The 25,607-nt window shown below is 40.7% G+C and overlaps 1 protein-coding gene and 1 long non-coding RNA gene across 2 annotated transcripts in view; one reads left to right on the forward strand and one right to left on the reverse strand.

Annotated features, from left to right (window-relative positions):
* MTHFD1L (methylenetetrahydrofolate dehydrogenase (NADP+ dependent) 1 like) overlaps nucleotides 1-25,162 on the forward strand; it is a 106,171-nt gene extending 81,009 nt beyond the window's left edge. Inside the window, exons 27-28 of the mRNA XM_033143991.1 lie at nucleotides 22,002-22,109; nucleotides 25,042-25,162. Of these exons, the coding sequence (XP_032999882.1) occupies nucleotides 22,002-22,091 (90 nt within the window). The 3' untranslated portion in view covers nucleotides 22,092-22,109; nucleotides 25,042-25,162. The remainder of the gene's footprint in view (nucleotides 1-22,001; nucleotides 22,110-25,041) is intronic.
* Nucleotides 21,774-25,120, reverse strand: LOC117043858. Its single transcript, XR_004426244.1, has 2 exons — nucleotides 25,024-25,120; nucleotides 21,774-22,059 (listed from the first exon to the last, which is right to left on the reverse strand). It is a non-coding gene; the product is annotated as an uncharacterized LOC117043858 (long non-coding RNA).
* Nucleotides 25,163-25,607: the final 445 nt, after the last annotated feature.

The following is a 25,607-nucleotide window of genomic DNA, read 5'->3' on the forward strand; positions in this document are numbered from 1 at the left end:
TAAAATGTAAATAATCATATGACACCACCTACCAGAAAGTGCCTTAACCTACAAGTTACACCAGTACATTGTAATCTCAACGTATATGGACTAGAGTCTAAAGAAGTATAAAATTTGTTTCACAAACCAAATGGGCTTTTTGACTTCAAATAGCAACTACCAGATGCTGCTTTTGAAACTGCGGGGAGAGCAATTTCTTCTTCTTCTTCCTCTTCTTCTTCTTCTTCTTCTTCTTCTTATTATTATTATTATTACCCCGCCCATCTGGCTGGGTTTCCCCAGCCACTCTGGGCAGCTTCCAGCAAAATATTAAAATACAATAATTCATCAAAGCTTCCCTAAACAGGGCTGCCTTCAGATGTCTTCTAAAAGTCAGATAGTTGTTTATTTCCTTGACATCTGATGGGAGGGCGTTCTACAGGCCATATAATAATAATTTATTTCCCGAGGATCAGTTGTAAAGGGAAGAATTCAGCTAGGCTAGCTCACAAGGCTTACTTGTGGGATCCTGTCCATTTCTTTTACCTTGAGAAAACTGCTCATGTAAGCTTTTCATCCTTTATAAAACATTTAGCATATATGTTCCCCTTTTTAAGTTTCAGACTGATCTTGTTGCTCTCATCGATTTATTTATTTTTTATATTTTTTTAATGATACTGTTCCTTGGCACTGATTATTTCTCATTGGAAGACCTCTTATGTAGCTGTGCTAGAAATGGAACCCAGGCACCAAGCAAAAATGTAAAAAGAGAGTGCTCTTGTGGTGTTATCTCATTATCCCAGAGTACAGGCCGGCTTCCTCACATTAGCAACACATTGGGGAGCGACTGAGAGTATCTGACTTATTATTCTGCATTACCAGTGAAAGGGAGCAAGGAAGGAAGTGATTCCTGACTAGATGTGTTTTTGGAGTTCAGGAAATTCTGTCATGAGGACTCTCTGGCCTTGGGGGTGTGCTTTCGATGTACACGATCAGGAAACATTCCTTTCACCACAAGCATAGTAAATTGTTAACATTTCCGCAGAGGGAGGTAATCCATAATGTGACTTCAGCCCTTTTGTGCACTCTTGGGAAATGTGTTCATGTTTCGTGGAATGTTATGAGCAAGTTGAAATGCTGAATTACTACTAGCCTCACTGAAGTCACAGGGATATGAGCTGGCCAAGTCTAGCCCCTTCCATGCCCACACAATGCACTTTTGGCTGTCAGTCCTGCTTTTCCCAGTTAAATTTGAGGAGGAATTAATGATAATCTGGTTGGCTACAGATGTATATTCCTGTAATGCATAAATTTAAAGCAACCTATAATATTGGAACTTCCTTTACAATAAACTGTCCTTTATAATAAATAGTACTTGCTTTACTTCTTCTTCCAGTGGGAATTCCCTGTGCAATGGGGAAGTCTTTTTAGGGGGGGAAATGTACCAGGCTTTATCAGAGGAAACTGGCAGTAAAACGGGGGTGGGGGTGGGGCTTTAATTAACACTGGCATGACTTTTATCTCTTCTCCCTTTGATTCTGATCGAGGCACTACCATATACTCGCAGGTGGACTGTTGAGATCATGGCTTGGCTATAGAGAGAACAGGCAGGAAGCCTTGTTGAGTGTGTTTAGGAAACTGGTGAGGTCATTGGTGAGTTATGTTTGGGTGGAGAATCACTGGATTCTCTAGTGCATGCAAACAGAGCCATCTCCACCCAAAAGTTATTGCAGCTTTGTGTTTTCCCACATTTTCTGTTAATCTGCTTTTGTGATGGTGGTGTATTCCATATAGTACTTAAGTATGCAACTTTGGCTTACTCTTCTGACAGCACTCATTAAAAGACAATGCAGGGCTGTATTCTGTATAGGGGCAAGATAAACATTTCACTGTACCAGCTTTTGAAGTCACTCTTATCAAGCCAATTTTACATCTCTAATTGGGAGAAACCCCAGGACAGATTTTGGGTGTAGAGAGGGAGGGAGAAAGTTCCATTGTGCAAGCCAAAGTGTTTGTGCTAACAGGACAGCTTTGTTGCGTACAACCCAAATATTTTATCAATAGGGAACCAATAAAATGCGTTGCATTAAATTCTTAGTGCAATGAAATATAGCTGCTTAAACTGTACACTGATGTTCCAGCACTTTAATGCTATTCTGGTTTTATAGTGAAGGCCATAAACTTGTGGGGGCTAAGTAAGTCTGGTCAATGCTTGAATATCTGCCTTTGGGTACCTAATGGAAGAAAGGCAAACTATAAATCTAATTTTAAAAATTTAAATAACTAAATATTAGGAGGCTGTTCATTGTGCCCTGCTTAGTCATGTTTTACTGACAGAAAAAGGGTAAGGAATGTTAAAAAAAAATAGCATTTCAGCTATCTATTTTCTCTTCAAATATTATCCATTAATGTTTACTGGTGCATCAGTTTAGAATAGATTTATTAGCCAAAGTATTAACTATATTTGTTAAAACAGGAGAGAGAATCTGGGCACCTGCTAGTTAAAATATTTCCTTGTAATAATCTAAGGAGTGGAAAAGATTGCACCTTTTTGTTGCCAGTTTACTTAAGGGTTTCATGTTAAAGATCTTTCTTTTCAAAGCATGCCACCAAACATCTATACAGTGGTACCTCTGGTTACGTACTTAATTCGTTCCAGAGGTCCATTCTTAACCTGAAATCGTTCTTAACCTGAGGTACCACTTTAGCTAATGGGGCCTCCCGCTGCCGCCGCGCCACTGCTGACCGATTTCTGTTCTCATCCTGAAGCAAAGTTCTTAACCCGAGGTACTATTTCTGGGTTAGAGGAGTCTGTAACCTGAAGCGTCTGTTACCCGAGGTACCACTGTATAGTGCAGAATGCAAGGAGGGCCCAGAGGTGACAAAGTCCCTTGCTTACCAGCCATGCAGTTTAAGTGCACACTCTACTGCCTACACTTGAATGCAAAAAACTGGCTTGGTAGCACACTGTGGATTGTATTCAACATAGCACTAAGGTGATTGTTCTGTCAGGCAAGCAAAACCCAACTGTTCTTGGGGGTTCTCCTGACCCTCCACACACAGCAGATTGGGGAAGTGGGGGAGGAAAGTGGGTAAGTCCTGCTGTGCTAGGGGGGGACTGTTGCGCTGGCTTCTACTAGTGCAATGATTTAGTTGAATATAGCCCTATGTTTTCACTATCGCTTTCTCAGTGTGCAATCTGATCAGATATCTCAACTAGCTTCCATGCTGCTTGCCCCAAAGTTGGTAACTGAGAACACATTGCTATAATGCGTGTATGTGTCATTATTTTCCTCTTGAAAACCTGCCAGCTGAAAAACGTGCTCTGAATGACAAGATGTTCATTTTTGCACTTGAGAGAATTGTAAAAATTGAGGGGGGGATTCTATAATTGGAGAAGTTGTATAGTTAGTTGTGTTTGGATGTGTGAAAACTTTCTCATAATAACCTTAAGCACAATGGTGAAGTAGGCTTTATTTCAGTATAATTGCATTATAAAGGTCATTTGTGCTGAGTCCAATAGGAAAACAGTATTCTCATTTCCTGCTTTACATTCCAGACTACTTTCAGTTGATTCTGACAATTGGTTCTAATTATATAATGTGTTAGGGTAGCATACATGTTTATTATTTAATCGCCATGTGTACTGTACTATTCAGTGCAATATTTTTGCATATGTTGGGCTTTATTATACTGTATTGTTGTAGTGGATGGGAAAAAGTCCCACAGCTAGCTAGCAGCACTTTATAATATAATAACAATGCTTCCCACCACCCCACCCCACCCCACCCCCGTAGCTGTTTTGGCAGCTGGTGGTAGTTTAATTTTGATAAGTTTGACATAAAGAATGGAATGTGTTCATTTTTGGAGGCCAGAAATATCAGAGGGAAAGTTTAAGGGACACACTCTGACTTTGGGCACTGAAGTTTTGGTCATTCTCTCCTCCAGAACATTTTAAAATTCTTATTTACTGATATGCATTGTACAATGTCTCTGGTAGCGTGGGCTGCTTTGTTACTTGCAGTGCAAAAGCAACTTTGAACCAGAATTGCAGTGGAATTCGTTGACTATACACAAGAATATGTCTAAATGAGAGGAATCCATCAGGAGGAAGTAACAATATAGGCGGGGGAAGCATACTCTCTCTTAACATACTTGCCCTTTTAGAAAACCTGGCACCTTCATTATATGCCTTTAGGCACCAGGCAAAAACTTTCCCTCAGTAACCAGGCTTTTGGCCTTTAGCTGTCTATGGCCTTTTAGAAGTGGGTTTGTTGTTGTTCAGTCGTTCAGTCGTGTCCGACTCTTCGTGACCCCATGGACCAGAGCACGCCAGGCATGCCTATCCTTCACTGCCTCCCGCAGTTTGGCCAAACTCATGTTAGTAGCTTCGAGAACACTGTCCAACCATCTCATCCTCTGTCGTCCCCTTCTCCTTGTGCCCTCCATCTTTCCCAACATCAGGGTCTTTTCCAGGGAGTCTTCTCTTCTCTTCTCATGGAGCCTCAACTTCAGGATCTGTCCTTCTAGTGAGCACTCAGGGCTGATTTCTTTGAGAATGGATAGGTTTGATCTTCTTGCAGTCCATGGGACTCTCAAGAGTCTCCTCCAGCACCATAATTCAAAAGCATCAATTCTTCGGTGATCAGCCTTCTTTATGGTCCAGCTCTCACTTCCGTACATTACTACTGGGAAAACCATAGCTTTAACTATACGGACCTTTGTCGGCAAGGTGATGTCTTTGCTTTTTAAGATGCTGTCTAGGTTTGTCATTGCTTTTCTCCCAAAAAGTGGGTGGGATGCTTTTAATGTACCTTTCTTGGTTTTCAAGTATCTACAGTGGTACCTCAGGTTGCATACACTTCAGGTTACATACACTTAAGATTACATACTCCGCTAACCCAGAAATAACGCTTCAGGTTAAGAACTTTGCTTCAGGATAAGAACAGAAATCGTGCTCTGGCGGCGCAGCGGGAGGTCCCATTAGCTAAAGTGGTGCTTCAGGTTAAGAACGGACCTCCAGAACGAATTAAGTACGTAACCAGAGGTACCACTGTATGTGGGATTGGGGGGTGTTGTTTGTTTGTAAGTTGCTTTGGGTTGCCTTGAGCAAGAAAAAAAGACTAACAAATGTAGTAATAATTCTAATAATCCATCCTAATAGACCGGCCTCCACTGGTGTATATACTACTTTGTTATATATTTTGCCAGTTACCAATCCTACCTGAATCATTTCCAAAGCTTCTCATACCCATGAGGTCTGGCTGCTTTATTCTACTGATCATATCTTGTTGCTTGTTCTCCATTCTCTTACAGCCAGGAAAACTGTCAGCTCACATTCCTTATCTAATCCGTTGCTAGAAAGTTTTGGCATGCCTTTATACTGATGTGAAGGCTTTCCTTTCCTCAGGAGAGTCCCTCTTCTTGCTTTTTTCATTACTAGCCAGCCATCTTTGCTCTTATCCAGTTCATTCAGAAAGGAATGTAAGGAGGGAGCATTACAAAGTGGAAAGGGGCTAATTTCAGAGTTTCGTGGAACTATCTGAAAAATAAATGCCTGAAGGAAGAAAATAAATTGTTTACCCTGGTTTATCATTTCCCACTTTAATATATACAAATGATTCTAATTCTGTTGTGTGGTAAAGTACTAGAACTTGTAGACCTGGACAAATGGTGGGGGTGGTTCTGGTGGCTGAAGAGTCCTTATTTTTTACTTACTAATAGGTGACTGTTCACACACAGGTTTTTCAAATACCTCCCTCCAAATGTCAGTTGCTTTGTCTCTCCCCAGAGCGGTTCATGAAAGGTGTGATACTCCTGCTTCCATGTGGAGGTGCTTTCTGCTTGCACGCCATTGTGCTGGTTGTCTGTCACTATGACTGGACCAGGGCACAAATATTTTGTATATACTTGCTTAATTGTTGAACAATTTTCTGTCTTAAGTAGGCCTACCCTAAGCACATCTGCTTTCAGTAGATTAGGGCTTCGTCTTTTAGTTTTTTGGCTGCTTCTTAAAGAGTGTAGGCAGTTGGGAAAAGTAACCCAGCAGAATGAAGGAAAAACTATTCTGCTGCACCTCATTTTTTATGAATTCCAGATAAGTTTACAATATTATGAGATCTCTTCGCTCTTTTGGAGTTCACTGATCATCTGAAAACGCTGCTTTCTTACAGTTTGAAGGCGGCTATTTAGAGGGAAGAAACTGATGACAGAAATGATGCAACACATAGTCTGATATATTTTCAAAGATGTTGAGGTGATCTCAGCACACCTATTGGATAGCTGTTTGAATGAGAATTGGGAAGATCATTTGGTGGCTTTGAAAATCTGGTTGAACTAATGCCATCTTTTGGCTCTGAAACTTGTCCTATTCATCATTTGAACACAAGCGTGATCAAAGCAAAAAGCTCTACTTCAAAACCTTTTATATGTAACCATGATCTTCACTTTCATCACAACCAAACCAATTTAGTTCAGTAGCAGTTCTTTGGGGGGCAAGTGGAGGGAACCATCTGTTTTAAATATTGATAACTACGTCAGGCATTAAGGGTCAGCATGGTCTATCATCTGCTTACTCCCATAGCTTGGCTCACCAAGCTTAATCTTATGACCATGTTATGAGATGCACAGATTACACAACCTCAGAACAATGGAGAGTTTCAGTTTGGTGAAAGGGTGAAACCATTTCGAAATATGTTGGAAGTTGTCGGCACCACTAAGCTTACTCCTTTCCTTTGGATTCCAGACAGGGCATGGAAAGAAGGGAATTAAAGGACAGCAACTTCCTACATTTACCAAACCTACTGTTCACTATTGTTTATCCTGTTAGCCGCTCCAAGACTACCCATGGCAACAACACTGGTGGCAAGGATAGTGACATGTCTAGATAGGCAAGTTTGAAGCCACTGCTGCTGTTGATCACTGATCAATCTGTTGTCTTGTGCATTCAATCTCATCTCATCTCCAGCTGCTGCCTGACAGGTCAGGCTCTGCTTCATTTGCAGCGAATGTGTATTTTTGCCAGCTTGCTGCTGTTTCTACTCACTGCCACAATCCTTTTCTCCTTGCTGCAGCCAGACTTCCATTTGACCATCCAGCAAGGGTTTTTGTAAGACTTTTTACTTCATTACCCAGAGGGAAAGAGTGAGCAAACATTACACCACGGAGCAGCCACAGAAGGCTGGCAAAAATCATTGCTGGGTGGTTGAATGACAAGTCGATTGAGTCTGTTTGAAGCAAGGAGATGGGGGGGGGGGTGGCAGCTGTTATTACTCTGCTTTGACTAGTCCACCCTCCCCCTCTAGGCAGTGAGAGGGGATGGGGGTGTCACATTTTAAGGTTCGCAGAGTGTGTCTTGCTTGAGTGCCCTTGCTTTTCAGGGTTAATTATGAGAGTGTATTTGCTGTTTGTCATTTTCCATTTTAATCCCTTAATCTCCAACAAATGACCACTCAATATATATGTATGTCTGAATGAAAGTTCCAAAGGCTGACACAATCCAGATGACATCCCAAGATGGGGTCCATAGGAATTGTAATGAAGCTGTAGCTGTACTTTACAGTTCTTTCAATGGTTTTTTAAAAAATAAAAATGCTTACAGTGATCTTGGGGGAGTCTGAAGGGAAGATGTATTTGCAAATGTACTAGAAACTAGGGAGAATGAGTGAGTTGTGCTTATCTTTGCACTGGACATAGGAAGATGGGCTTCCAGGAGACTCACACTAAAGTACCAGTTACAGGTAGGTAGCCGTGTTGGTCTGCCATAGTCAAAACAAAATAATAAATAATAAAAATTCCTTCCAGTAGCACCTTAGAGACCAACTAAGTTTGTTCTTGGTATGAGCTTTCGTGTGCATGCCAAGAACAAACTTATTTGGTCTCTAAGGTGCTACTGGAAGGAATTTTTTTATTTTTTTATTTTGTTTTGACTAAAGTACCAGTCATTGCATGCCATTAAATTTGGTGCGTTTCTGTTAATATTAATACCAATCTCTTATTCAACTGATCACATTATTACAGGTATCTGACATAGTTTGTAAAATGTATTGGGTATCATTCATTAAATCAGATCATTTTATGTATGCTGTGCCTACAGATGTTGGTGTAGAGGCAAACCAGATCACCATGTTTCCTTCCTTTTTTGAAAGCATAAAGCCAAGAAGGAAGGGGGAGTCTCTTTTGAACATTGATGTGAGAGGTGATCAACTGAAAGGCTGGTTCTGACCTCAAAAGCAATTTCACCTGGCCCTTTATGACGCTAACGTATTTTAATTAATCAATGCTAAAAAGAATTCCCAGTGTTTCACTTGTGTGGAAAATGGAAAGAGCTTTAAGTTGGTGGTAGACCACCTGCTTTGCACGTAGGTGCCAGGGTCAGTCCACAGCATCTCCAGGTGAGGCAGGGAATATCCCGTCTGAAACCCTGAAGAGCTGCTGCCATCAGTGTTGACAATAGTGAGTTGGATGGACCCATGGCTGGACTCAGTATAACACTCTCTGCATGCAGATAAATGAGAGGATAAATATGCCGTAAATATGGTAAAAGGCCTTATAGGTATTTCCCCCCGTTTTCTCTCCTGTTTTCTCTTGTTTATCTTTCAGCTTTTTAATATTCTTGTTCTGTATACTAGTTTGATTCTTATGTATTTTATGTAAAAAAAAATATTCATAAAAAGGAAAAAGAAACCTAATGGTGGGGCCATTGGAATTTGGTGATTGGAATTTTGAAGTATTTGTTTATCAGGAATATCTTCTTATCAGGAAGAAGCACTAAGTGCATTAGAAATAATTTTTATAACCCATGCTATGAAGTTATCCAGAATGCAGGAATGCACCTCCTGAAAAGCAAAACAAAGCACAACAGATCAAAGGTGAATTTTATTTGTGAAAGACTTGAGTCATGAGATACTTGAAAGAGATATAATTGAATGTTTATAACATTTATGTACTAGATCACATTCAGATCTGTCAGTTGATTTTCATTTCCATGAAATGTCAGATGGTGTTTTTGTGCTCAGTTCTAGTCATGACACTTAAAAAAAAAAAGACTAAAGTGGCTTTGGAAGAGAGCAGGGAAAAGGAGGAGGCATTTAGAATGCATGGCATGCCTGAAAATTATGACAACAGGTATGTTTAGGCTAGAAGAAAGAACGTTAAAAGTGAACAACAACCAGAAAACCTAAAATTCCATATTAGAAGTACCTAAATTATTATCTCATGTGGTTCCTTGGTTTGCTCTAAAACCTCTTAATGATGCATTTGTTTGTGTTTGGCCTTTGCAAGATGACTGTTGCAGAATATTAATTTTCTACCATAATATTATTTTCCTGGCTTGGTAGCCAAATGACCCCCTAACATATTTTAGACTTCCTGCTTTAGCTGTAATTCAGTTTACTTCTCTATCTTTAGCGAGTTACTCCTCATTGTTTGCTCTTCTGCTTTTTACTGTAGTTAGCAAAGAAAAACAATCAATGTGTTGCATTGCACTGCTTAAGATGTTATCCTTCAGATATAAACAGAATAGAAAAGTAACTCCAGGTAATCTATCTCAGTAACTCAAGTAAGTAGCTAGCTTACATTATATACATTGTATAGAATTGATGCCACTACTGCTGCTACTACTACTACTAATGATAATAATAAATAGGAGAACAAACAATACACATTTAGAAACAACATGTGTGTGTGTCTTTTAAAAAGTTCAATATATTATTAAATACAGTGTTATTAAAGGAGAAAGGAATGGACAGCTGTACAAATAACTTACATGTTACTAGTTGGCCATTTTAGTCCCTAAATGTTGATTAATCATTTAAATCTGATAAGTACCATAAATATGTTTTTTGAAATGCATCAGGTGCTGCTACAGTAGACTGCCTTGCTGTACACTTTCAGGTATCCAGAGACTGACCTGAGCAATTAATGATCAAGTTGCATTCTCACATTATGCAAGTTCCCATGGATGCCTTACAGTATCCTCCTTCAAACATACCAATGCAGGATGTGATTTGGAGTGGTTCACAGTGTCAGGGGACTCCTAGTCTTGACTCTGAGATAAGAGTAGATATGCCATTGATCTGGTACCTGACAACAGAACCCAGATTCCATGTATGAAATCTAAGTTTTACCATCGAAATTAGTTCTTCTTGATTTGATAGCATTCACTGATTGTCTACTTTGACAATGTCACTAATTTATGTTTGAATATCTTAATGTTCAGTTCACTAGTACTACTAGCTGGTAGTGTTTTACAATGTGGTTGCCACACCCTATAGTTTTTGGGTTTTTTGTTCAGTCTAGTCTGTAAGTCACCAGCATGTTCAGTGTTATGAAAGCAGGTTGGAAGGGACCACAGTGGTTATCTAGTCCAGCGCCCTACAATGCAGGAATCTTTCACCCAATTTTTTCACCCACAACCCTGAAATTAAGTCTCATGCTCAACCAACTGAGCTATCTCTCAGGTCACAATGTCACATTAGGATCCTTTTATTCCAACAGGCTTCATGAGTGTGAAGTATTCCAGTAGTCCCCATGGATATGGTAATTCCCATTCATCTCTCTCTCATATACACACTGATGTTGGCTGCCAATGCAGTGCAGCCACAAGCAACAATAAGTTGTTTTTACAGCTCAGTTTTCTGTTTTATAATATCAATATACCTCCTCTTCTCTGTTCTGTTAATCTGACGTCATTATTTTAAAGCATAGTTTTGTTCAACCAAGGTTTGGCATTAGCCTGCCTATAACCTGAGACAGGTGAGTCGTCAACAGGTTTTCCACACCTATCTGCTGATCACCCATTCCCACCACCCTTCTGAGTAATACCCCTCCCCACTCCCTCACTATATTTAAGGATCTGGTGACTTCTGTTTCAGTGTATCTGAAGAAGTGTGCATGCACACGAAAGCTCATACCAAGAACAAACTTAGTTGGTCTCTAAGGTGCTACTGGAAAGAATTTTTTATTTTGTTATAACCTGAGAAATAAACTTGCAGGAGGCAATTTCAACTTTTATTCCTCTCCATGTTAGCATAGCCCCTTTCAGAAGCTGGCTTAATGCTAATAGAGAGAAAGCCATGCCAGTAGATCCTTCCATGTGGCCAGGGCTCCTGGCTCCCTTTGTGGTATGAGGAGATGCCCTGCTGCAGCTGTTCCTAAATCACAAAGGTAATGTTGAGAAAGGACTTGTAAGTGAGGTCAAAGCAGGAACGCAAGAGAGAATGTGCTTTGTATTTTTCTACTATACTGTTTTCCTCTGATTGAATAAGGTATTCCTTCCATGGGATGCTGCTGTCAAAAGACTAAGTTAGTTAATTTTTATTAGCTTCCATTTAATTGAATTTTGAGAGAGAGCTCTGATTACAAATGCAGTACAGGGAAAACAGAAGAGGAATGCATTACACAGCTATCCAAACAGATATATTAGTTCCAATCTTTCCCCTCCATTGTGCAGGAAATTATAGCTATCTGTTTGGCAAAGGGAGATAAATATACTTATTGCAGCATTAATGTTGACTCAAGGGGGTATGTGCACCGCCCCCCACAAAAGGATGAAGATGGATATAGACTTTAGGTTACATGAGTACAAGTTAACCTTTTGTCTTTCAGAAACATGGTAAAAAAGCAAAATAAAAACATGCCATTATCTCCATGTTGTTAGCATATAGTAAGAGAAAGTCAAAATGATTTACTGTTTTACTGTGCTAAGTTGTTTCTGCATGGGGCACACATTTTTGCATTTCACTAGTGGTTGTTTTAAATATACAGTACCTTAAATGTAAATCAAATTATAGAAAGCTGGATCATGATTGTGGGACTGAATCAGCCTTGGTTGCCCTAACGTACGGCCTTTATTGGAATAAGCACAAAGGACTGCAACCCTGTTATTGTTTCTTGTTCTCTCACCAGCTTTTGATAATACTGACTGAGCCAACTTAGTGAGATGGGCGTTGGAGACAATTTAGCAGTGGTTCCAATACTGTCTTCAGGGTCAGTTTCAGAGAATAGCTGTGGGTGATTTTCTTTTGCCCTCCTGGCTGTGCTGTGAGGTGCCACAAAGCCTGGCGTCGGTGGTGGGCTGGATAAGGGCCAGTAAACTGATTCTGAATCCTGGTAAGATTGAGGCACAATGGGTGGGTGTTTCCTGTATCAGGATAATTGGACAACTGCCTGCTTTGGAGGTTTGCAATCTGTGGGTGCTTCTGGGTCTCCTTTGGCTAATAAGACGGCGACAGCTGTTTCTGGGCCAAGATAGCCTGACCATTGTTGTCCATGTGCTGGTAACTTCCAGGCTGGATTACTACAATGCACTCTAGGTGGGTTGCTGCAGCTGGTGCAAAATGCAGTGACTCAACTGCTCACTGGGGCAGGATATTACCACGTGTTACCCTGCTGTTGAGAAAATTGCATTGACTTACAATTAGCTACTGTTTCTGGTTTTGGTGTATAAAGTCCTTTACAGTTTGGGTCCAGGATACCTGAAAGATTGTCTCACTCCTTTCAGACCTACTCAGTCTACTCAGAGGTCTACTCCACACAACACAGGAATCATAGCTATAGGAATCCCCTGCCCCTGAATATTAGACAGGTACTCTCTCTCTCATGTCTTCTGTCTACTGAAGTTCTTTTTCTTTCAAAAAAGAAAGCTGAGATATTTCCTAGTCAGCATGTGTATTGGAACGGTTTGTAAGTTTTTTTTTAGATTTTAAAAAAGATATTTTCATTTCCTAATACACAGAAATAATAATAATTGCCATAAAGGAGAGAGAGAGAGAGAGAGAGAGAGAGAGCGCACTTGTTGCTTGCCACCTTCGGCTCCCCTGGGAGGATAGGATAACATAGGATAATAAAAATAATAATTAATAAATGACTAATGTAATGCATTATTATTATTATTATTATTATTATTATTATTATTATTATGCTACCCTATACCTGGAGGTCTCAGGGTGGTTCACAGAATAAAATCAAAATATAAAACCACAAAATACATAATCAAAATAAACACAACCCAATAGCACCCCCCCAAAAAAAACATTTTAAAGGGGCATAGGATGTCAGTGAAATCAACCAAAGGCCTGGTTGAAAGGGAACATTTTTGTCTGGCTCTTAACGGTGTATTATAAAGGCACCAGGCAAACTTTCCTGGGGAGAGCATTCCACAGACAGGGAACCACTGTAGAGAAGGCTCATTATTGTGTTGCCATGCTCTGGACCTCTTGAGGAGCAGGCACACAAAGGAGGGCCTCAGAAGATGATCTCAGGGTCCAGGTAGGTTCATATGGAAAGAGGCGGTCCTTGAGGTATTGCAGTTCTGAGCCATTTAAGGCCTTTTAGGTCAAAACCAGCACTTTGAATTGGACCCGGAAACTTATTGGTAGCCAGTGCAGTTGGACCAGGATTGGTGTAATATGCTCAAACCATCTTGCTCTGTTGAGTAACCTGACCACTGAATTCCCCACTAGCTGAAGTTTCCAAAAAGTCTTCAGAAGCAACCCTATGTGTAACGCCTTGTAGTAATCTAACCTTGAGGTTACCAGCAGTGGCGTATGAAGGAGGGGTGGGGGCGGTGTGCCCCAGGTGCCACCCGGGGATGGTGACAAGATGGCCCACTGCCTCCCCCCAGTTGTAGAGCAGCCAAGGGCGCTCGTGCACCGTCCATATGGGCTCCATGCGTGCACAGCTGGTCCCGCCTTGCGGCACCCCGCCTCGGGTGCCGGAGAGGCTTCCTCCGCCACTGGTTACCAGAACATAGACAGCAATAGTTAGGCTATCCCTGTCCAGATGGGGCATAGCTGGGCCACCAGCTGAAGCTGGTGGAAGGCACTCTGGGCCACTGAGGCCACCTAAACAATTCAATGCATAATAAGATGCTCTGTAGCAAATATCCCTAACAAGAGATTTAGTTTTTAAATGGTTGTTACAGCTGCAAAAGCAAGAAGTATACAAGGGAAAGGATTCAGCTTGCAAGTTACTCAGCCTGTGCTGTCCCTTCTATACCGAATGGCTGTTTATCAGACTATCTCTTTGGCTCTGTGAAAAGGTGTTGTGCGACAAATCTGTGCAAATCCCAATCTTGACTTTTCCAAGCTGTGCCAATACTACCTTCAACTCTGTTTTCAGAGCCTGATTGCCTCATGTGCAAAACTAACATAAAACACTTTGTGCTAGAAAAAAATACTGATATATTAAAAATTGTGTATTTAGATCATTGTTCCATTTTGCTTTAAATTCCATCTTCCATCTCCTTTAAAACTGGGCTGTTATGCTCTGCCATACATCAGGTAACCACAGAAGACACAGGGGGCAGGCGAAATAAAGGTTTTTAATTACGGTATGCTGTAGAGAACCCAGGCACCACTTCAGCTGTGTAGCTGGAACCCCAAACTCCAATAACTAAACCAGCAAATGTGTGTAACCCAGATGAAAGGAAACCTTGAAATATGTAATTTAGGCTATTATTTACACAGCATGCCGGTTTTGGTATCTTGACCTCACAATAATAGATCACAATTTTTTTTCTTGTGCCCTGGAGTACCTGATAAAATGATGCTTCCTACCTTCTGGAGGTATTGTGTTGGCATAGGATTGCAATTACTTTTACTGTCATAATTTATAAACCAATATACAGTCAGTGTTATATTTAGAACTATGGAGTTCTAAAATGCATGGGGAGCTTTCATGAATTTGGAACGTTCCCCATTTTAGAAGTCACAAGTTGGAATGTGACCCAAACCGTGGTGGTGGTGTGAAGCTAGTGCATTCGTCCTTGTGGCTCACTATCATGTTCTGCTGGGACTTGGTGCTCACCAGGGAAATGATAGAGATTGCCAAAGTCTCTTCCTGTAAAACCAGGCCCTATCAGGACTCTAGCTACTCCCAATGGACTATTCTGGCTGAGCTTTGGAAGGTGGTGTTTCAGCAGAGAGCCAAAGTTGTCTGACGAGTGCCAAGGCTTCCCTTCTAGTGCTTCCACCCTCTTGGGTGAGCTGGGTGTAATCTTTTAAGTAGCTCATTTTAGTTGCATGCTCCTGCATGGCTGTGGAACAAGAGAAGCTACAGGGGAGTCATCCCCAGAGTTGAGGATCCTGGAAGAGCTGTGTCCTCAGGCAAGGATGGGGTAGAAGGGGTTGCTGAGGGTTCCACCTCCCCACTGAGCAGGGGTGACTTGTGAGACGTCTGAATCTGAGTCCTCCCTTACTGGGATGTGGATGCAGGGGACATAACATTAACTGGCTCGTGACTTCACAGGGGTAGTAGGGATTTGAATAATGCCACATTCAAACCTAACATTTTAGCCATCTCGCCACACCAACTCTGCTCTTAAATTGACTTTTCGGTTCGAGCTTTATTGCGGCACAAGCATTCATGAACTCAGGCCTGCTTCTTCAGATGTGTAAAGTATTATCCTCACTGACTTGATGAGGGGAGGGTTTGGGGTATGCAGGGGGTGGGGAGGGAGTCTCATATTGACTAACTCTTATTGACTAGCTGTGGAATAAAATCAATTATATTCAGAACTTTGGAAACTAATAGAGGCTTAAGCTTAAACTTGCTCCTAAGTAACCCCTCCAAGGGTCACATGCTGCAGTTCGTAGTCATGTAGCAGGGGACTACTTGTAGTAAGTGCGTGGATGATTGCTCTTTTAACGATATCTGTATTTAAGGTAGTAACCATTTCTGCACAGCTATGTTGTACATTTAAGCACAAAAATCTGCAGCAGAAGGTAATGTCAAAATATTATTCTCTGTAATCAAAAGATTGCTCAACATAAGCTATTGCTGGAAATGCTGGCTGGGTTTGAACATGCATGCTTTGCCAGCAATGTACAAGGAGTTACGTTCTAGGAGGGACTGTGAACTTACTTGGATGCCTTCTGTGGGAAAATACTTTAGTTGGTTGATGGCATCACTTTTCCTTAAATATGCTGAAGAATTTCTTAAACTCTTGAGCTGCTTATTATTTGAGACCCTGTCATGATGGAAAGCTTTAATTTACTTGAGGTCACAGAAGAGGGGGAGTAATAGGAGGCAAGCTGAACTCTAGATGATTCCTGGCTGATTTTGCCTCTGGCTAAACAGTGATGATGTAGAAAGGCTTCTGTGCCAAAAATGCTTCACCAGAAATTAGCTCCTTTTGATTTAAGAAAAATGGATCCATCATCCTTTGGGTTTGTTTGTTTGAAACCTGAATCAGTTCAACCTACCGGGTTGTTGTTTTTTTTAAAGCAATTTATTAAATATGTTTATTTCATGGTTCAGTTATACTACCAACCCCAGCTGTGGATGTTTGGGCAAGGTCAGCTAATATGGCACCTTCTAGATGCTGTTGGACTACAGCTACTATTAGCACCAGTCAATATAGCCAATGGCCAGGAACAGTGGAAACTGTGGTCCAATATCTGGAAGGTACTATGTTGACTACTTGGTAGTTGGAGAATGAATAAACTAGTATAACTGCAAGATGCGTTCTGATTCTAACAGTTGGGATAGCTCAGTTGGGACCATGAGATTCATAATCTCAGCGCCATGGTTTCAAGCCCCACGTTGGATGAAAGATTCCTGCATTGCAGGTGGTTAGACGAGGTGATCCTTGTGGTCCCTTCCAACTCTATGCTTCTATGATTCTAACTTTGTCAGAGCAATGCTGGCTCAGGATAGCTTCAGTCACCACAGTATTGAATAGGCAGGGTCAGAGAACAAGCATGTAAGATTGCAGATTACTGATTTATTACCCACCCTTCACCTGCAACATTAAAAGCAACTTAAAAGCCATGGTAAAGAGGTACATCTTCAGCATTCATGGGAAAAGGCATAATGAAGTTCCCAGACACACCTCTGTGGGGATGGAGTTCTACAACTTAAGGTCTATAGCAGGCATGTCCAACAGGTAGATCGTGATCTACTGGTAGATCACTGGACATCTGTGGTAGATCACTGGTAGATCAGTGGCTCCCCCCAAAGAAGCTAAAAAAACTTTGGCTCCCCTAAAAAAACTCAACATCTTTGCCCTCCACCCCTAAAATGTCCCGACCCACCAAAAACAGGGCTTTCCTTCCTAACACAAGCTCAATGTCGCTTTCCTCCTCCCTAAAGAAGCTCAACAACTTGTACATGAACCCCAAAAAAAACAGGGCTTTCCTTCTTAAAAAAAAAGCTCAACAACTTTGACCTGAACCCCCAAAAAGGGGGTAGATCACTGCCAGTTTTTAACTCTGTGAGTAGATCGCAGTCTCTTGGAAGTTGGCCACCCCTGGTCTATAGGGAAGGAAGTGGCCTTTCAGATATTTTGGGCTGGTGTTGTTAAGGCTTTAAACACTAATGTGACCACCTCACCAGCTGAGCAATTGTGTCTCCTCTGGTGGGAGTATGGCTTATGCCCTACAGGTACATTTAGTGGACTTTTAGAGTTGTAGGCCCAACCTGGTACCAACTGAAATTAGACAAATCACTACCAATTTGATATTTAGGCAGGTATTGAAGACTTTTTGTTTAAAAAGGCTTTCCCTGGAGTGTGTGTGCCCCAGGGAGGTCACTTCAGTGCTGGTAACACAGTGGTTTCACTTCACCCCCTGAGGCTTACTCCATTGTCTCTCAAGTCAGATGGGTGCCAAAAACTCTTTGGATGCCCCTGTGAGGAGAGGTGGAGAGTACTTTTTCTGTTTAACTGATTGGGGAGCAGAATTTCAGACATAACGGTAACTTCCCTTAGTCACCCAGTAAGTCCACAACTAAGTTGAGATCTTGGAAGAAGTATGTTCTTTACAGTGGCTGGGATTACATAGGCACTTGTTTCCTCCTTTGGCTGTTCTAGTAAAACAATTTTATTTGGATGCTTAGCAAAAAACATAGTAAAATAATATTTTATTAGAAAAGCAGTTAGGGGACTAGTGCTAAATATGAACATTTGTATTCAGGAATTGCTACTTCAGGGAACAATTAGTTTTCTTCACATTAACAGGCCTAATAAATGAGTTTTCTTGTCATTAGCTTGTTACTAACAGATGTGCAGTGACAGATGAAAAGTGACCCCAACTGTGTTCTAATCCCAGAATTTGGCTAAAAACAGACACTGCTAAATTCTTACACAAACTGCTTAATTTCAAGATGAAGACTCTGATTTCCTACATATAAGCTACTTCTTTTTCTTACCCATCCTTCACCATAATGTCCCAGGGCATGTTATAACAATTTTAAAATATATTAAAAACATAACAGATTACAATAAAGAGAACAGGGTATAGAAGCATCTCTTAACTTTATTTGGCACAATGTATTTTGTGCTTTTCAAATGTTACTATGCTTGTAAAATTCACTATATTAATGCATGGATTGCGGCAGCTCATGAATCTCACTTGTGCCCAGCCTAGTACTTGAGAAATGTCATAGTAACTCTTTATTTAAATATTTACATATCTTTGTATGAAACTGATTTTTATAAAGTATCTCTGAACAAATACCTGGATAGGAAGGGTGGGGTTTTGATAGCATCCCCCCCCCCGTATCCATGATTCATGGCTAATCTGGTTCCTGTGGTGGTGGTTTTAGTAGTACCTTCTTACCTTTGGCTAAAAATGTAGTCAAATCCAAGTAGAACTTCAGAAAAGCGCATTATTAATCTCCCCACCCCACCCCAACTGCTTAAAATTGTGATTAATGGCTTTCATAAACCCATGTATTTGATTTGAGGTACTAAATGTATACAGCAAGATTAAGTTTTTAAAGAATTGTTTAGTTATTATCAATTGTTTTGGGGAAAGAATGTTGCCTGAAAGTCTGAAATTATTAGAGTTCTTAAAATCTTGACTCTTTTCCAAGGCAGCCTCATCTTGCCTGCCCCAAGCATCTGTTTTTTCAATCTGAGGTTTTGGGATTTTGTTTTTATATTTTTGTAGGAAAGGGAGCTTTGTGAGGATTGCCTATGACAACCAATTCCATCTTGAAAATAGCTTTAGTATATATGCCCTTTACTATACTACTAAAGCCTAATTAAATTATACCCCTCTCACATAATTTTTCTCCTTTTACTTAAGCATTAACCATTTCCCAGTCATACTGAGTACAACAAGGAGTGCTGACATTTATTATGGGAACACGATACCTCAAATCTATTGGGCCATTTTAAGTAACTGATTAAAGTCCCAGGACTATTGGGGAAAATATGCTTATTTGCAGAGTATGCGTACTGTGTACTTCACTGTGCTGAAGCTGTGGTGCACCTTGTCGTTTGAGAATGTTTCCATTTTTCAAAAGGTAAAATAAAAACCCGCTCTTCTGCTAATTGTGGCTGCAATTTGTCCAATGCAGGCAGGGTTTGCTGAAGCGTCGGAATATCAGGTGGACCTTCTGCGTTCACCAAATTCTTTATTCTTCTCCACAAGTGATGTCTGCAACAAAACGTTGCAGTGTGGGGAGCTGTCCAGGGTTCCAGTTAGCCATGCCTTCTTCCAGGATACTTCTTTCTATTCCATTCATCCTCTCTCCCCTCCCTCTCCCGTTCCTACATCAGCCTAAAAGTCAGACAGCATCCCATGCCCACTGAGCAAGCTTAATCTCATTCAGTTATTCTTGTGATGCCTCTTCCTTCTGTGTTTGCTATTAAAAACATTTCTGTACTTCTGCAAAGCTTGGAGTTCTCTCAAGCCTACTGATACCTTCTTCTTGTGTGTGAATGGTTTCTCCCCTGCACCCCCATATCAGGAACTACACTTGAAGAATGAGTTTGCTATTGACATACAGGACAGGATTGAGGAACTGGGTCCAGCTGACGTCACCATAATGCAGTGTTTTCCTTTGCTGGCATGGCTTAATTTTAAACTGTGGGTAAAGGTGGCAAGGTTTGCAACTGCTGGTGGTGACTGGCAGCAATTTCCAACCCCACACCCTTTGCCTGCACAGTGCGAAACTGAACCATGCTGCTGAAGGAAGCGTTTCCCTGCAGGGGGGCTGGCTATACACACCGTTCAGCTGACTGGCATTTACAGCCAGCCCTGCTTAGGGAAGACTGGCTGCTCTACAGCGTTCCTGATCTCTATGGGACTGCTGATCAACGCTAAGAACATGCCTAACTTTGGCAAGGAGCGATCAGCAGAGCACCCTTTAAAGCTCCCAACTATTCCTTTGCAGCCACGCTTTTACCTGTTTTCCTTATATGTGTCAACAGGTGTGGGGCAGGTGGCCACGGTTTGTTGGAGAGAGGACTTGGGGGCCAAATAAAGAGCCCTGATACTGGACAATGAATATGTATGAGCAGTGCCTGCAGAAAGCCCTTAACTAAGAACCAAATAAATGGGAGCTCTGCAGTTAATATTTTTTAAATTATAAATTGCCACTGCTGATTGGAAAGGGGCAACAGTGCTGAGGGAAGGAGGCGATTAGAAGATACTGTATCGATCTGTGTAACCCCACTTTTCTGAGATATTGTAAAAGCAAATGTATTGGCTTTGGTTTAGAGATGATTGTGGCACAAAACCTGCACTTTGAAATGTTTTAGACTTTTCATTTAGACACAAAAATCAGAGGGGAAATTTGACAGAATCTTTTATTCTGGAATAACCTAAAAAGAAATAGATTTAACTTCAACTAGAAAACAACAAAGTATCATTAGTTTTAACAAAACAATGGCATGCTATGAATTTGAGAATTGAACCGTAAACATATTAAGCACACTTTTAAGAAAGCATGCTTAAGCTGGCAGCTTCTGTTTTCAAGGAAAATTAGCTGCGTGGCATCCAAATCCAAATTGAGGCGCTGCACACATGCTCTAAATGTGTATCTCTGGAGGTTCCAAGTGGTGTTCCCACTTCTGCCAAAAAAAGAAATCTTTTACGTTTAGTGAAAGCAGACATTTTATTTCAAGAGATTATGCTTGGCAAGCTGTTCTAAATTGGCAGTGGTTCTCTTTAATTCTGTATTAATCTAGTTTTTAGTAAGGGGTTTTGAATTCTGCCGGCGACAGCTTGTGCACTGAGAGAAAGGGTCTTGTTTCCCATCATTATGATCTTAGAATGGAGCTAAGAGACATTCTTAGCAAATGTATCGTCCCAACCCTATAGGATTGACATAACGGGAATGGAGGGGAGGAAAACTTGCAGGAAAAATTCATGGAAAGGAAAGAGAAGTGCTTAGCCCCCTGTTGCACACACACACAGAGAGAGAGACATAATTTCCTGCAAACGCCTCCCAAGGGACTTGTTTCCTCCAGCTGGGCTACCTTCCTGTTTCAGAGCTTATGGGGATGGGATAAAATGGGGAGGGTATTTGCAGGGGAAGCTGGGAAGGGTTAAGCATTCCTCTCATTCAGCATAATTTTAAATGTAGGAACATCTGCAGAATTTGTGTTGAACCTTCATATAGTTAACTTTTTCTTTTCACTGACACACAAATTAATCTAAACCATTTTACACTATCAGGGCCAAAATTAGTTTCAACTAATCATAAAATATTGTATAATATTGTTGTTACTTGTGTAATGAGTTAACTTATTATTTATGGAAGTTTGTTTCTGTTTACAGAACGTTTGATGTTGAAAATGCTGTTGTCTGCCTATAACCTCTACATGTGCATTAATTAACATCTAGGTATTGATAACTCATTTTCAAATGTGTGTTGGCTAGAGAAGCAGGCCTCTCCGTTAGTACAGCATTTATCTGAATGTCTTCTTTGTTGTTAACTATCTACATTCCTACTTCCTTTGCCATATTCCTCCTGAAGAATGCACCATTTCCTAAAATTCTGCACCACAGGGTTTCACACAGTATAGCTTTTACTTTGCTTTTCCATAAGTTCTTGTACACATTTGTAAGCAATCTGAGGCATAAGTGAATCTGTTTAAGGTTTCTGAACCTGATTTAGCAAAAGGGATTGGAGTAACAGATGGCTTGATTCTTTTCATTTCAATACATGTGAAATTATGAGCCCACGAAGAACAATATGGTCTTTCACTTCATCATGGGTATATATGCACAGTGTGGTTATCAGCTTACAGTTGCAGGACCGTAACTTCTAGTTCATTGTTCCCCTAGATGAGCACAATGCCAGGATTGCCTACAAGGCCTTGCTTCTATGACATTGACCTGGACCCTGAAACGGAACAAGTCAAGGGGTTGTTTTAATAAAAGCACAAAAATAAGGTGAGTGGAAGTTCTTGTTAAATATGAGTCCCTTTGGTGTTTGACAGTAGTAATGAACTGAAGATATTTCAAATGGACTTTTAATGTTTCTTTTCTCACATCTTGTGGCTTTCATCCACGTCATACCCAAATCTTTAATAAATTGGTATATCAAGGATGTTTCATAGGAAATCACTTATGTTATTTATTTAAATTTGAATGTGATTATGTTTTACTGCTGATAGTGAATTTAGATTGACCTTCCAAAGCATACAACTAAGTGCTTATCATTTCCTCCAATGCTCCATCAGTTTTCTATTGGTAGTTCTCATTTTCACCATGGGGTGGAGGAGGTGGGGAGGAAGAAACAGGATCCAGCGAAGTCCAGCAAATTGCATGACTCTCTAAGTTAAGTCTACAGTTGAGAGCAGCTGAGACTTGGTTAGTCAGGGAGGGCCAGAGGTAGCCTGCTGTGTCCCTCACCACATATAGTAAGTATCCCTAGAAGATGGGGAATTAAGGCTGGGGGAATATGTTCCACCAAGTTAATTCACTATTGAAATATATATACTGCTCTCTACCCCAACCTTTTCTAACCTCTTTGGGGAAGATAGCTCAGTGGTAGAGCCTCGTGTTGTGCTTGAATAAGGCCCAACGTTTAATATCTCGCATGCCAAGGATTCAGCGGGGGGAGGGGGAACCTCCCCAATTCCTGACAGCATCACACAGCTCTTCCTGTACTTAGCACCTACACAGGTTTCTTTGAGTTAAGCTGATATTCCACTCCGTTCACCATAGTTTAAGTTTAGTTACCGACATCTTGCCCATCAGCATTTAAAACATTCCATAATATGGCAACAATTCAGATATTGGCTAAAGAAAATCTTATAGGTGACATCCAGTTCTTCACCCATTGTAAACCACTTACAGTTTATGGATGGTGAAGCACTATATAAATGCTGCTAAATAAAAATAAAAAATTAAAATATTATGTTTGGTCCAGCTTCTCTTATAGGAATATCAAAAGCCCTTTTGTGTAACCTTCTGTGCCCAGGATTTATGAAGTACCGGTACATTTTGCAATTACACTTTTCGTTCCCATTTCAAGCTTCTTGTTAAAGGGAGTACAAAAAGTACTGCCTGAATTTTTCAGAGAATTCCAGCAAGTATTGAATAAACAAGTTTATGCCTTCCTTGCAAATTCACCGTGGATTATTTTAAGACGACTCCAAGGATGTAGTCGCATGCTATTAAAGTCAATTGCAAAACAACCATTGATTTTAATTACTCTGAATTGCACATAAAGTGCTAAAGAGTTTGGAAAGCAGTTATTAAGATCTCAGCTACTTGGGATCACCCAGTCCTACATTCCTGAAATATGCTTGGACTTTGATAAACTCAGGGGGAAGGGAATTCTACAACTATAGAGCCACTGTTCAGACCACATCTCTACAGACATTGTGGTCATAAACTCAGTGTACACGTAAGCCCTATTCAGACATGCTGCTGGCCTATACATGCCTCCATGTGCAAAGGAGCACACACACACCCAACCCTCATTTTAGACTTGGCCCTCCAACTTGTGGAAGGTGACAGGGAGGGATGCAGGGTGCGAGTGGAATGTAATGCACTTGTCCTTGCTTATGGGTATGGGTGTATATGCAAGCAGCATATTCAAATAAGAGTATAGCAAGCATCAGGTTTAAGAGATACCAGTGGGATGTAAGAGAAGAGGCAGTCACTCCAACAGCAACTAGGACATTAAGGGTGGATCATAACCAGCACTTTGATCATAAACCCAGAAGGTAATGCTGGAAACATTGGTGCTTTCAGCATTTCTCCTCCCCCCACAAAATAAAGGATCAGCTTGTGATGATCTGCACCAATCTGAAGCTTGCAGACCATCATAATAGGCACCTCCTCAGAGTGCAGTACTGTTTTCAAGCCTTGAAGTTACAAAATGATAGCTAATACATCTATATCTGATAAAAGAAACCAGTGACACCATGCACAGAATTGCCAGGGGAGGCGGAAAACACAATTTTAATGGCCTACAGCTGAAATGCGGAACCTCTGCTCCACGAGTCTCCTAATCCAACCTCTTTCATTTCCCCCCCAAGCCATATCCCTTCTCCTTCACCTCCTCCTTACTTGACCTGTAGAGAGCTCACAATGGAGAGAGATGATCACTTGGTGATCTCTTCCTTTCTACATTTCTTCGCTGTGCTCCTTTCTCAGCACACAGCAAGGAAGCCAAGCTACGAAAGAGAACAGTGTATGTGAATGGGCTTTTGTCTCACCTACTTCAGGCTTTGGCACCACCCACTGCATATGGTCCCCAACCACTTTCCCATGAATGAATACAGTCCTCAGGGGTGAAAAAAAATCTCCACCCTGGCCTGCAGGGTAGTAGCATGTTGGCTGCAGTGAGCTGCTGCATGCCTTTTATTTCTGGCCACAATCACATAACAGAACCTCAGATTCCAAGGATCAATGATGTACTCTTGGGACAGAAATTTAGGGTGCAGAAAAAATATGTAGAATTGGACCTTAGCTGGTAATAATTCTCTGTAGCATTGGTAATAGTTTAATTAATTATTCTGATTGAGAAAAAGGCATTCGCAAACTTATTCTGTGTATGAGATTCGAGTAGCTGCACTGACATAAATATGAAAGATGAGAATAATTTTTTCTTCACTGCTCTAACATACACAGCCCTGTAGGATAATACATTAGGGATCTGTCTATATTAGGAGAAAGTACACTACACCATGTAGAACAGTTAAGTGTTTTGCTTTACTTACCCTCCAGGCAAAATAATTCAAGCACAGTAATGTTACAGATAATTTGCAGTCTGATATCCTTTTTTGAGAGAGAATCAAAAAAAGACATGTTTCTTCAAACAATGAAAAAAGGAATTCTTCAAATACTTAACTTTTTTTCTATTTTCCAGACTTCTGCAGCTTCCATGTTTTCCTGGAGTATGACAAGCATGAATTTGAAGAATGCCTATCATGTACCTCTGCAACAATATTGGAATACACCAAAGCAAATAAATATAATATTTCTTGAAACCTTTCTGTAATAAAAAAAAAAACCAAAGCAAGAACTTTTTTAAAAAAACAACAACAACAAAAACCAGTACTAACTAATTTATTGTAAAGTGGCAGTATTAAGGAATGTTTTTCAAGACATGCTATTGCCTGCATTCTAACTAGTGAGTGTAGGTAGGGGGAAATGATACAGAAATATCTCTTTTTCACTTTTAAATATTTTGATTCACTATTTAAGGTGCTTTACCTCACTTGTATCAGCCTAGAAAATCAACGTTAAAAGAATAATGCTATCTGATGCAGTTTAATGCAGTTTATGGGGTATATACTGCAGCTTCTTGAATTCAACAGCTGTAGCACCAAGCAAAATTATCTGGGAATGTCTGCGCTGTCTTTCAGTGTTACCTACTGGGGTTGGGGGAAGCTAGGGTTTCAAATGCAGGATCTCTCATTTCATAAAATAGCC

The sequence above is a fragment of the Lacerta agilis genome, chromosome 3, assembly GCF_009819535.1.
Source record: "Lacerta agilis isolate rLacAgi1 chromosome 3, rLacAgi1.pri, whole genome shotgun sequence".
Lineage (NCBI taxonomy): Eukaryota > Metazoa > Chordata > Lepidosauria > Squamata > Lacertidae > Lacerta > Lacerta agilis.